Genomic DNA, 13,792 nt, shown 5'->3' with positions numbered 1-13,792 from the left:
GTATCACCAGGGAGTGCAGAGTCACTCAGTACCTTGTCTGTCATCACCATGCTCAACCCACTAACAGTACCACACAGCTGCTCTTTCTCCTCCTTCCAGAGGTTGATCTGCTGTTGGCAAACTGCTGTCAACTTCCCTCTGCAGCATATTCTGCACTGCCAACGACATATAGCTTTATCTGTGAGTCTAAGCCACATCACAGATAGATTCCTTGGCTCACTCTGACTTTCACAGCTATCATTTAGTAAGCAGATAATCCAAAGGCCTCAAACAGAAATCCTTGAAGCTTAAAGAGTTAAAATGTAGGGGCTTTTGCCTATCTATCCAATTGGATGGATCTATCCATTTACAAGAATTATAATTTCCTTGACCATAAATGGGTCCAATGACAAGGGCTATGCCCCCAGCTACTTGAGAGGTTGACTAGGAGTCCAGTAAAATCAAAGCCTTTCTGAGCAATATTCAGTGCCAGGTCAGCCTGAAAAATTTTGTAAAGTTCTATCTCAGAAAAAAAAAGAAGAGGCCTAAAGTGTAGGCATCAAATGTATGAGATATTGTGCTCAATTCCCAGCACTACTTCTTAAAGTGAATTTATGGATCATATTATAGTATGTTAAACTAATTTGGCCTTATAGATAATTGGGCCTATTAATATACATCTATTCAAAATATGGGCAATCCATGGGTATATTTTTGAACACTTCTTCCATTGTGTGCCATGAGGAAGAGGAGGGAATATACAAGGGGGCTCATGAATCTCTCATTATTCCCAACACAAAAGCAGAGTTGCTGATCAATCTGGGCCACCAGACAAGGACTCAGGAGCCTTTTTCTTCTGGCAGCTCCAAGTAAGGACTGAAGCAGGATATAAGCATAAAACCTGAAAGCATCTGAGCCATGTTATAGTTCTACATATTACCAATCAGAACTCATTGATTAGAGACTTTCCCAAGTTTTCCGTCATTGTCAGTTATCATTGAGTGCAAGTAGTTTTGCCCAGACTTTCTTCCTTTTATTTAAATTAATCTATTTATTTTTTTCAAATCGTAATTTTACTTATTCACACATGGGTTATAAACACAAAAAGGCAGGACATGGGGAAGGGGATGACACTGGAGCATGAGTGTTCAGGGGGAATACAGATATCTTTCAGAACAGGGTATCAGCTGGGTGAGGGTTCAGGGGACAGGTCACTATGACTCTGCCTATGATTCACTTGTCCTTATCTAAGTTGGTATTATCTGCCAAGGTTACCTATTTACAAGGTCTATGACTACTCAGGCTGGTAAATTTCCACAAAAGCTGTCTGTTTACAATAGCTTATAGCCATCTGTTTTAATGTTTTTCCACTGAGACCCAAGACTTGGTGTTAGTATACATGTATGACAGGCCTATTGCTGATTTTAGGCCTATGGCTGGTTTTAGGCCTTCAATGTATAAGCAGGGCTGTCCCTGACATCTCCTCCCTTCTCTAAGTATAGAAGGGCTGTGGTGATTCTAATCTTGCGGAGGCAGGGATAGAGGCCTGAACTCCAGTGATTGAAGGGCTGCCCAGACTTTCAAATTCACTTGTTCTTTCCTTTGTTGGGGACATTTCATTTGGGATAATTATTGTTCCTTGGATAAGGAGTTGGTAACAGCTATGTTTGAGGGAACTATTGTTGCTTAAAGAGGGAGTTGGTCACCTTAGGTAAAATGGAGTCTGAAGTAAAAATGGCAGTACTTAATACAAATTCCTTTCATCTGCTCCCAGCAATTTGCATGCTTGGTTTTACATGCAAATGTATATGAAAAGATACCAAGTTGGATTCACCAATGATTATCTGCCAAATAAATTCAGAGTTAAAACTTTATAAGGTACACCTGGTTTGTTCCAATATCCATGTTATATACAGGTTACAAACGTAAATACAATTGAGCCACATTTTCTCATATATTTATTCTCTTATCTGGTCATCTTTGTTATACATATCATACACAGCTACAGAATCAACTAATTTCACACTTCAGTACTCACATTAATTGCTTGATTTTACTACTCAAAGTAACTTACTGGATTTCTTCAAGTCAAAGCTGTATCCTGATTTTTCTATTCAGAGTACCCCTCACTTCATTGTTCCTTAGAGTATAGATAAGCAGATTGAGTGCAGGAGTGACCACAGTATACATGACAGCAATGATCCTGTCCTTTTCCAGGGATCTCCCTGAATCAGGATTGATATAGATGAAGAGAACAGGAGCATGGAAAATAATGACAACCATGAAGTGAGAGGCACAAGTGGACAGTGCTTTGTGCAGCATGCTGCAGGAACGGGTCTTGAGAAAGAGATAGGTGACAATGTAGAAATAGGAGAGAAATGTCAGAAAGAAGAGGTCAATGGCAAATTTCCCTGTGAAAGTATTGAGCAGACACCTGTTGAGTTCAGTATCTCCACAGGCCAGCTCCAGTAATGGCTTAACATCACAGAAGAAATGATGGATATGGTTGGAACCACAAAAGTTCAATCGAGATGTCATTATGGAGTGAAGCAGAGCAGGAATAAAAGGAATGGCTCAGATGGTAACAGTCAACTGGATGCAGACCTAACTCTTCATGATGGAAGGGTAATGGAGTGGTCTGCAGATAGCCACAAAGCAGTCAAATGCCATGAAAGCCAGCAGTAGGGCCTCTGTGTTACCCAGGAGGTGAAAGAAATAAAGCTGAGTTATTCATCCCAAGAAGGAAATTGCTTTGCTTGTGGAGAAGACATTCTCTAGAATCTTTGGCACTGTTACAGTGGAGAAGCAGATATCTAGACATGCTAGGTTTCCCAGGAAGAAATACATAGGTGAGTAAAGTCTTGGATCTGAAATGACAATCATCAGGATGGCTCCATTCCCAGCCACATTGACAAAGTACATAGCAAGGACCGTGACAAAGAGAATAGGGTTCGGTTCTTGTATGTCTGTTACTCCCAAGAGGAGAAATTTGGTGACTAACTTTTGACTCAATAACACTTAAAAAGAAAAGATAGGATAGTTTTTGGAACACTAACCTTCTTGTCATTGTCTTTAAAGGCAATAATTTTCTTTTTTTTTTTTTTTTTTTGGTTTTTCGAGACAGGGTTTCTCTGTGCAGCCTTGCCTGTCCTGGAACTCACTCTGTAGACCAGGCTAGCCTTGAACTCTCAAACTCAGAAATCCGCCTGTCTCTGCCTCCCAAGTGCTGGGATTAGGCAATAATTTTCTTGACAACCCAAACACAGTTTGTGAGTAGTTTTCTACATCCCTGCAAAGGTCTGTTGTAGATCTTATGCATGCACTTATCAGACCAATATTAAGTCTAAATTTCTGTTTTGTGTTCCTATTCAAACATCTTTTTAATTTATTATAGGTTGTATTAATAATGTCTTTTTATTGGAGATCCAAAACAGGTATCATCCTACCATTTTTCTAGCTGTGAATATTTACATTTTGATCCAACTGTATTTTCATCTCTTTAGTTGTCTCTAACAAGAAACAGCTTTTAAAATATCCCACTAGGGAGACAGCCTCTGAAAAGTGAGAACACTCTTGAAGGGTTTTACCTTGAAGGAATTAGGCAGAAATAAACTTCTTTCAATCACAGAGTTAATGGAAAGTATAGACAGCTTTATCATAGCATAGCAACTCCACCTCATCTTAAGAATATATAACGTGTAGAAACATCTTTGCGCAACAATCTTATTCATGATTAAGACAGGTAATGTAAGAGACATGACCATATTAATCGTGAGAGTCTGACCTGATGTGTGCAAAACATTTTTCAGAGTTGTAGCAAATAATGAGCTTAGTGTCTTCCAATAATATGAACCATTAATAACTTTAGAAATAGATCCCTAAGATGTTTGTTGACAGTCTCAAAATGTACCCATCTCCTCCCTCAGGTTCATGAGTCCTGTGGTAATAATCGAACTGCCATCCAACACATTTTTTACATTATAAAATTGTACTTTATGACATTTCTTCCCCCTGACTATTCTTAGACCAAGAAAAGTTTTTCTAAGTCCCATATCCAAGAGTATTTAAATAAGAAAATCTCTGCTATGTGGACCCAGGAGTCTCTTCTCTCATTTCATCGGGAGGAACTAACATCTATGACTTTGGTCTCTCTGAAATCTTGGCTTCTCTGTTACCTATTTAAGCTCATTTTTCAAATACTGAGAAGGCTTACTTGCCTCTCTTCTAGCATCACTAATGGGATGTTGTTATCTTCCCCAAATTAGGCTGCCTTAAATGATCCTACACTTTCCAGGATGGTTCAGCTCTCCCCATTTTAGACTATTTTTTCTCTATAAAATTAATTCATAGCATTCTTCCCTATTAAATGAAGTGTTGTTTTCTCCTTTAAAATGAATAATTTATATTTTGCTTGTATAATCAAAAGTGAATTGTTTTTAATGAAAGTCAAAGCTTTTGAAGAATATGTTGATTGGAAAAGATTTCCTATTGAATTGTAAACTCAGAACTTACTAAAAGAAATGTAACTTTAAAGTTGCCTTGAGAGGCTGACCAGAAAACCAGCACACTCAAGGCCTTCCTATACAACAATGAGTTTCAGGACACCCTGGAAATTTTCAATAAACTCTATATCAAAAAAAAAAAAAAAGACCCAGAGAGATTGGTCAGTTGTAAAGCATAAGCATAGCATGTACCAGATAATGGATTGCATTCCCAGTTCTGCCTCTTAAAGTGATTTTATAGATCACATTATGGAATTTGAAACTAAGTGGCCTTATAGATAAGTGTACTGATTATTATCCATCTATTCAAAACAGGGGAAATTCAGTCATATTTTCTTATACTTAGTCCATTCTGTGTGCTATGAGGAAGAGAAGAGAATACACAAATGGACTAGTGAGATGACAAAACCTTTTATCAATCTCACCACATAAGCAGAGTCGCTGAGAGATCCTGGCCACCAGAAAAGAATTCAGGAGTCTTGTTTCTTGTGGCAGCTACAACTAGGGTATAAAGTAGGGCTCATAAGCACAAAACGTGCTAGCAGATGAGCCAAGGTTAGTACACATATGATTTAACCCAATCAGAACACAGGAATTAGGGACTACACAAAATGTTCCATCATTGTCAGCTGACAGTGAATGTAAGTGGGGTTTTCTCCAATCAATCAACTTTGTGTTATCAAATGTTGTTAGAGCCATTATATTTTGGATAATTATTGTTGCATAAAGGAGTGTTGGTAAAAAGTATGTTTTGGGAACTATTGTTGCTTAGAGAAAGAATTGGTCAGGTTAGGTAAAATAAAGTCTAAAGTCAAAATGGCAGTATGGAAGACAAGTTCTTTTTATCTGTTCCAAGAAATTTACATACTTGATTTTACATACAAACATATAAGAAAGGATACTAACTTGGTTTCATGAATGCTTATCTCTCAAACTCAGAGTTGGAATTTTATAGGAAGTACCTGGCTTGTTCTAAATTCCATCTTACATATAGATTGGAATTTAAAATACAATTAAGCCACATTTTCTCACATTTTCTCACATTTATTCTCTTACCTGGTCATCCTTGTTATACACATCATAGACAACTGCAGAATCACAAAATTCACACTTCAGTATTCACAATAATTGCTTGTGTTGTGATATTCAGAACAAGTTACTGGATTTCTTCAAATCAAAGCAGTATTCTGATTTTCCTATTTAGAGCACCCCTCACTTCCTTGTTCCTCAGAGTATAGATAAGCGGATTGAGTGCAGGAGTGACCACAGTATACATGACAGCAATGATCCTGTCCTTTTCCAGGGATCTCCCTGAATCAGGATTGATATAGATGAAAAGAGCAGGAGCATAGAAAAGAGTGACAACCATGAAGTGAGAGGCACAAGTGGACAGTGCTTTGTGCAGCATGCTGCAGGAATGGGTCTTGAGAAAGAGATAGGTGACAATGTAGAAATAGGAGAGAAATGTCAGAAAGAAGAGGCCAATGGCAACTGTCCCTGTGAGAGTATTGAGCAGCCACCTGTTGAGTTCAGTATCTCCACAGGCCAACTCCAAGAGTGGCTTAACATCACAGAAGAAATGATGGATATGGTTGGAACCACAAAAGTTCAATCGAGACGTCAATATGGAGTGAATCAGAGCATGAAGAAAAGGAATGGCCCAGATAGAGATAGTCACTTGGATGCAGACCTGACTGTTCATGATGGAAGGGTAGTGGAGTGGTTTGCAGATAGCCACAAAGCGATCAAATGCCATGATTGTCAGCAGCAGGGCTTCTGTGCTACCCAGGAAGTGGAAGAAATGAAGCTGAGTTATGCATCCCAAGAAGGAAATTGCTTTGCTTGTGGAGAAGAAGTTCTCAAGCATCTTTGGCACTGTTACAGTGGAGAAGCAGATATCTAGACATGCTAGGTTTCCCAGGAAGAAGTACATTGGTGAGTGGAGTCTTGGATCGAAGATGATGATCATCAGGATGGCTCCATTCCCAAACACATTGACAAAGTACATGGCAAGGACCGTGACAAAGAGAATAGGGTTTAATTCTTGAATGTCTGTCACCCCCAAGAGGAAAAATTCAGTGACTAATGTGTGGTTCAATAACACTTAAAAAGAAAAGATAGGATAGTTTGTGGAATACTAACATTCTTGTCCATCAGTCGTTCTAGGCAATAATTTCATGCCAACCAAAATACAGTTTGTGAGCATAGTTTTCTATAACCTTACAAAGTTCTTATGAAGACCTTATGTATTTGCCTATCATTATTAAATATTAAGCCTAAATTTCTGTTGTGTATTTCTATTCAAACATCTTTTAATTTCATATGATTTTCATTACTGGTGTCATTTTGTTGGAGATGCAAAACAGGTACCACCTTACCATTTTCTCTAGCTATGAATATTTACATAATAATCCAGCTTTCATTTCATTAGTTGTCTCTTACAGGGAACATGTTTTAAAATATCCCACTAGGCAAACAGACTCTGAAAAGTGAGAGCACTCTTGAAGGGTTTTAAAGTAAAGAAAATAGGCAGGGATGAATTTCTTTCAATCACAGAGTTAGTAGAAAGGACAGGCAACATATAACATAGCAACTGCACTTCATCTTTAGAATGTACAAGGGATAGAAACATCTTTGCACTGATATGTTTCTTATTTGTAATTGAGCCAGATGAGGTAAGAAACATGACCATATTAATCTGAAACATCTGACCAGATATATGCATAACATTTTCAGTGTTCTAAAAAATAATGGGTTTATTGTCTTCCAATAATCTGAACCATTAATAACCTTACAAATAAATCCCTAAAATGTTCTTTGAGAGTCTCAGATTGTACCCATCATGACTCAGTCTCCTTTCACAGTTTCTTGACTGATTGGGGTTATAGTTTTACTGCCATACAGATGCAAGACACTTTTTGCATTATAAATTATACTTTATGACATTTCTATCCTCCTGGCTGTTCTTAGACTAAATAAAGCCTTTTCTAGGGCCTAGAGTATTTGAATAAGAAAATGTCTACTCTGTGGACCTAGCAGTCTCTTCCCTTAATTCATCAGAAGGAACTACAAAAACCTATAACGTTAGTCTCTTTGAAATCTTGGCTTCTCTGTTACCTATTTAAACTCATTTTTCAAATATTAAGGAGGGTTAAAAGCCTCTCTTCTGGCACCATTAATGGGATTATGATAAGTAACTCTTGAGTTTTATCTTTCCAAAATAAGTCTGCCTACTCTAAAGTTTCTAGGATGAATCTGCTCTCCTCACTTTAAGAAATTAATTTCTGTCATTCTTTCCTATAAAATGAAGGCTTGTTTTCATCTAAAGAAATGAATAATTTACTTTACTTACTTAATAAAAATTGAATTGTTTTTAATGAAGATTAAAGCTTTTGAGGAATTTATTGTTTGGAAAACATTTTCTATTTAATTGCACACTCAGAACTTTCTAAAAGACAGGTAACTTTTAAAATTGCTTTTATCCTCAACATAGGAAAGTACCTGAATTGCCTCTCTGAGATACACTGGTAGGAGCAGACATAGCTATGAGAAGTAGGTCTTCTTGTTCCTTTCATTTAAAGATGTTCTGGATCCATTCTGTGTACATAAAAGAAGAATGAGAATCAGTGTGTGGAGAGCCCCTGTTGCTAGAAGTCACTGAAAGAACTCCTCAAACTGCACTGGAGTTAGATAAAATCTGACACCAGGGAGAGTCCTACAAAAGAGGAATCACTCAAGGTGTGAGACATTGCTCGGTGAAGAAAACCATTTGTCCATCTTAAAAAAAAAAATGTACTGGGGAAAAAAAAATCCATGTAAGGGTCCAGATGGTTTCTAGCCTTCATAGCTAGAAGACACTCTGAGAACTAATATAATCTCTAGGGCTCTTCTATAAAGGGTTGACGTCAAAAAACTCAGGGCAGTTTCTTTAATAATCATGCATTTTTGTCTACTTATAAACACACCAGACATTCTTGGGAAAAATTAAACTCCTCTGAGCCCGGTTATTTATAAATCTTTGGGCCAGAAAACAAAGAAATTCTAAAAATATATATCAAAAAGCCCATTTACCTAATTTTTAAATAAATGGAGCTATTGGAAATATTACTACTACTGATTTTGTTCAGCAGTTTCAATATTTGAGAAATCTGGTTGCCTTTGTAGGGTCATGAATTGAGAAATAAAATGCAGAAACCAAACAGCCTTCACAGTTTTCACACACTATAAAGAGTCCATATCAAGACAGAGAACCAACTCTGAACCCAGAATATTGATACTTAGTGTTGAAAAATGACAGACCAACCCCTAAAGAACAGAAAACACACAAAATTTCCAAGTTTAGTCTTGATGAGTTCTCTTACCTAGCTGATTATTCACACCACAAGTAACAAAGATCCTCAGGTTTATGTACACAAACTGCACAGGTTGTAAAGTATTGGAAGTGACAGTTCATGTTGTAGCACTGGCCTACATTTCATCTCCAGAATCCCCTTTTGCCACCAACAATTCTCCTGGTGTTTTAATGAGAAAGATCTGTAGACATATAAACCCCAAGGGGGCACATCCCCTGGTACTGAGTTGAATGGGTATGAAAATAAACAAGGTACTTTTCCCCACTTGCAAAAGGAGGGTATAATTTTGGGCAATTCCTCTGTGGTTCTCCATTTTTCAAAAGCTACATGGGCACCTGACCTATGAGATTCATAAGCTAAGCCGCCAGCTTGGCCACTGCCTTGAGGACACCATCTTGAAGTTTTTAGTAGTACTTTTAGCATAGGACCCTTCATGTTTATTTTCTCATAGTTGTCCAAATGTTGTGACTCTTACATTTGTTACAAGAACAATTTTACATCTGCTATATTAAGTCCAAGTTGTTACAAATTATCTGTGTATTCAAGTTATCTTTGTATTCAATGACTCGGTCAGACACGCTGGGTTGTAATTTGTAGTTCTCTTTAACCCATGGATATTTTCTTTTCATTCTTTCCCAATGCCATTTATTCACTGAACATGTTAACAGGCTACACAAAAACCTTTTTGGTTAAGTAGCTGATATCCCTTGAACTTCCTTATCCTATATGTTCCAATGCTTCTACCTTTCTCCGCTGTGCCTTCTTCCATATTCCCCTAGGTATCTATAGATTCTAAAGTCTAGATAGTTTTGCTTCTATTTCATGTCATAATGATTATCTGTGTCTTTGTAAACCATAGATATAATCTAGGAAACACAGTTGCCATGGCGTCAATTGAATTGATTTAATATGTTTATTGCTAATGCTAGGTTTTCCTGAAAAAAACCATAACTTTGTTCTTCCTATAACTGATTGTGTGTGTGTGTGTGTGTGTGTGTGTGTGTTCATTTACAAACCCAGAACATTGGAGCGGGGTAGCAGGAAGAGGCTGCCAAGATTTATTTATAATATTTAATTCAACAAAAGACATTCTAACCTGGAGCAAGAACTCACTTTTAAAAGTTAATTGGAGATTCCAGAATAGAATACATATACCTTCCCTTTAAGATTAAGAGGCAGGGAGAATTGGTTTATCAGCAAAGCCGAGCCAAGCCACTTGAGTCCTCCTCAAGAACTAGTATACAGCTCATGCTAGTTTGATCCATATGATTCTGGAGTTCGTAGCTTAAAGCTGCAACACATTTGGTCCAGCCCAGGGACTTAAACAGCATGCTAGTGATTCGGCCAGATGCTCTCTTTGGTTCTGGGTTGCTGCGAAAGCTTAAGTCAGAGATGCTGGCAGCTACTGCTGGAAGAAGACAAGCAGCAGAGAGCAAGCTTGCCCTGCTGAGATAAGGCAGACCACAGAGAGCAGGAAAAGATAGAAGGGAGGAATAAAGGAAAATTATGGAAAGCATTATAGAAAGTTAAGATATCAAGGCTTTGCAAGCAGCTGTATTCTTAGAACTTGGGAATTCTGAGGTAGTTCAGCATGTCGTTCAGTCATAAATTAGCCTGAAAGTAGGTTCATACAGAAACATAGATGGGAATTTAATTGAAGATAAATACATAGGAAAGGATGTTAATCCAAGTTATATAAAAAAAAAAAAGGGCGAGGGGTATAAGTATATCCACAGATACTAATCTCCATAGAAGGGAGGAAATAAAGAAACCCAGGCCCTTGGTCTCAAATGTTTGAAACAAAAGCACAGAGAGGGTGAAATTCTATTTCAACAGATAATAATAATTGTTTTAAAATGTTTTAATTGCTTTGAAATGTTTTAATTATCAAAATGAAGGTGGTGATAAGTTTGATTAATGATGTTTCTAATTCTCTGGAGAGTGAAGTAGAAACTTAAGGTTTCTTTGAAAAGTCGGTTGTCGGTTGTAGATGGTGTTTTACTGGGGCAAATACATGAAGGAATGTTTAGCTGAAGCACACACAGGTGAAAGGATGTTCTGCTAAAGCAGGCACATGAAAGAGCACGTGATGAAGAATTCTTTGTTAACAAGACCTATGTATTGGTTCACCTTACAATGTGTAGTTGAGCTGCAACTGTTGGGACTCCATAGAAAGAAACATACCAAAATATTTCTGATGATGCACTGCAATTTCTTGCCACTTGCATGGACTGGGCAAACTGGCAGAGTGCTGTCAGCTGAGACAAACACACTTGCTGATGCAAGACACATGGAGGACACATGATGTTTGGAGGATATAAGTAGGACTCTACAGACAGTGACAGAAGCTGAGCTTGTCTTGCTTATAGAGCTAGCTATGCAAAGCTTATGAGTCTTGGGTCTTCACTAATCTTTGCTTCACTGAGAGAGGCATGACCAAGAACTTCTCCTGGCATTCCTACTGGTCCCTACTCCTGACTCAAGCCAAGGCTGAGGCCTGGCTGTCTCTGCTAGGTGATTCATGTTTGCTATCCTGACTCTACCAAACTGGACTGCTGGTATATCCATGACATCTTGAATCATGTACATGTAGCCATAGTGTACCACTCCAGCCAGTAAGAATTTGAGCAGTCCTCTGAGGAATGAGTGAGGATTATAGAAGAGATGGAAAGAAGACTCAGAAGGAATGTCCAGTCATTACTGTGGCAGCCTCAAGTTTAATTCTCTTAGGCATTATATACTCTACAGCATTGTAGGAAACAAGGTCACAAGCTACCAGAGACAATGGCTGATTTACATTCAATATCTGTACCATCCAGAGGCCTCCCTATTCCTCCCTGCTCCTTCCTGTGAGATTAAAAGAACATTCACCCACTCACCATGGGCTTCAAGTCTATCCGCTCTTATTGTTCTATATATCACCAGGCCAGACATCTACCAACAGACCCTAGCCTGACTTGACTCTGCCTGAGAAGCAATCTTTCACAGAAGAAGGCAAAATGGCTCTCAATAACATAGTACTCCTAGGGCTCTAAAAAGAACCACTCTAATTGATGTATGATTTTTAAGATGCATTTTTATAAGTAAGTATACATTCAAACATGTGCCCTTTTCATTAATCATCTACTGCAAGATCCTGGCAGCATTGCAAACCTAAATCTATCTAAATGAGAACTCTTGTTACATTTTCCTAATTATTTCTCATTAAATTTTTTTATTGGATGTTTTATTTACATTTCATATGTTATCGCCTTACCCCATCCCCCACCTACCCAGGAACCTGCTATCCCCTCACCCCTCCTCCTGCTTCTCTGCGGATATACCCCTACCTACCCCCCCACCCTCAAATTCCCACCCCCTGGAGTGTCCAGCCTTCATGAGACCAAGGATCTCTTCTCCCACCTATGCCCAGCAGGGCCCTCCACCCTTACATATACAGCTGAAGCTATCTCATTAAAATTTTAACATATTGGCTGATCAATTTCAGAAGTCAAGAATGCCTGTACAATGTAATATTCACTGAAGTCTGTTTGGAGTAACATTTAACTATTTGGGACCACTAAGATAATCTGTGAAATTAGTAAACGTCTGTTTTTCTCTCCAATAAAGATGTACAGAGATTGTTAGCACAAAAAACAGTTGGAACATTCTCAAGATCATGAGAGAATATGTTTTTGTGTCTTCTGGGTACATACAGGCACCTGCTAGAACTCTGAAGCTCCAGTAACTATCCTATTTCTTCTGCCTCTTAGGAAAAGGACTGAGTTCAAGAATCAAACTGATCTCATCAGATTAACAGGAAGAAAATGTGTAAATTTTATCTAATGTATGACATAGGAAGTCTCCTAGGAAATTAATGATGCATAGAAGCTGTGCATCAGGTGCTTAGATACTACATTCAGAAAGGGAGAAGAATGAGCTGGGCATAAGCTACTGAATTATATGCAAAGTTTAAACACTGCCACTCAGGGCAATTGCAGGCTTTCTCAGAGGCCCTGGTGAAAGGATAAGGGAACATGGTTACTGCCTGAGGACAGACTTGGCAAGGTCCAGTGTGGAGCTGGGGTCAGGGCCTTGAAGGAGTTAATGTTTCAGTTCCTGGAAATCTGATGTTTTCTCCCTTGAAGAGCTGTGGTTATCAGTCCCAAGGCTGCTGTGTGCTAGTTTGTGATGTCCTTGAGACATCCTGGGTTTTCTTTGTTCAACAATGCTTGATTAGCTTGTGGCTTACTTCATCCCATTCTGTGATTAGTTTCTGCTGACTCTATCCCATTTTTATCGGGCAGGCAGAAAATGACATGCTATAATTTTTAATAAAATTACTTATCATAAGCCATCAGATCATGAAAAATCTCTCAACCCAAACTTTCTTGTCTTTTATATTTTCTTTACCCCTGGTACTACCCTTTAGGAAACCATCACTGAAGAAGAAACTACTGGTCCAGGTCATAAATAGTAAGAGTTGTTTTAACAGAATCTGTGAAGGATTCTTTTATGCAAGGACAAGTTATGTCCACAATAGAGAAGCTTTTACAGCTATAATCATTCAGTCTAAATTAGATGTGGTATAACTCATTGAAGTACCATATAATCTGTCTTAAGGTAAGAAGAGGAGTGAATCATTCTGAAAGGGCATAGATTTTCATGGTATATCCCTAGCTACTAGCCACATAATTCACTTTAGATAATGTAGCCCAATTAATATTTATTTACTTCTATCTGTCAGCTCGTTGACTATTCTGAAATATTTAAACAAACATTTTTCTAGTTCTTTCCTCTCCCCTGGCATGTGGATTCAGGATTCCTTCTTTCAAGTCCCAGATATATAGGTTTCTATGATGTTGAGCAGAGTCTGTAATGATTTAGGGGGTGGTTCAGTCTGGAGACAGTGAAAGTTAGATAGTATCCTAGGCAGAAAGAAGGAGGAGGAGGAGGAGGAGGAGGAGGAGGAGGAGGAGG

At 38.2% G+C, this 13,792-nt stretch overlaps 1 protein-coding gene and 1 pseudogene across 1 annotated transcript; both read right to left on the bottom strand.

Moving 5' to 3' along the window:
- Window positions 1–2,067: 2,067 nt before the first annotated feature.
- Window positions 2,068–5,545, bottom strand: LOC114637252 (annotated as a pseudogene).
- Window positions 5,546–5,655: 110 nt separating this feature from the next.
- LOC114637251 (olfactory receptor 12D2-like) lies at window positions 5,656–9,602 on the bottom strand. The gene is made up of 2 exons (XM_028785469.1): window positions 9,578–9,602; window positions 5,656–6,584 (listed from the first exon to the last, which is right to left on the bottom strand). Exons 1-2 carry the CDS (start codon window positions 9,600–9,602, stop codon window positions 5,656–5,658), a joined length of 954 nt encoding a protein of 317 aa, XP_028641302.1.
- Window positions 9,603–13,792: the final 4,190 nt, after the last annotated feature.

Source organism: Grammomys surdaster, unplaced genomic scaffold (genome assembly GCF_004785775.1).
Source record: "Grammomys surdaster isolate TR1022 unplaced genomic scaffold, NIH_TR_1.0 125231, whole genome shotgun sequence".
Taxonomy (NCBI): domain Eukaryota; kingdom Metazoa; phylum Chordata; class Mammalia; order Rodentia; family Muridae; genus Grammomys; species Grammomys surdaster.
Note: the sequence above shows the minus strand (reverse complement) of the source record. Positions and strands in the feature narration are given on the sequence as shown.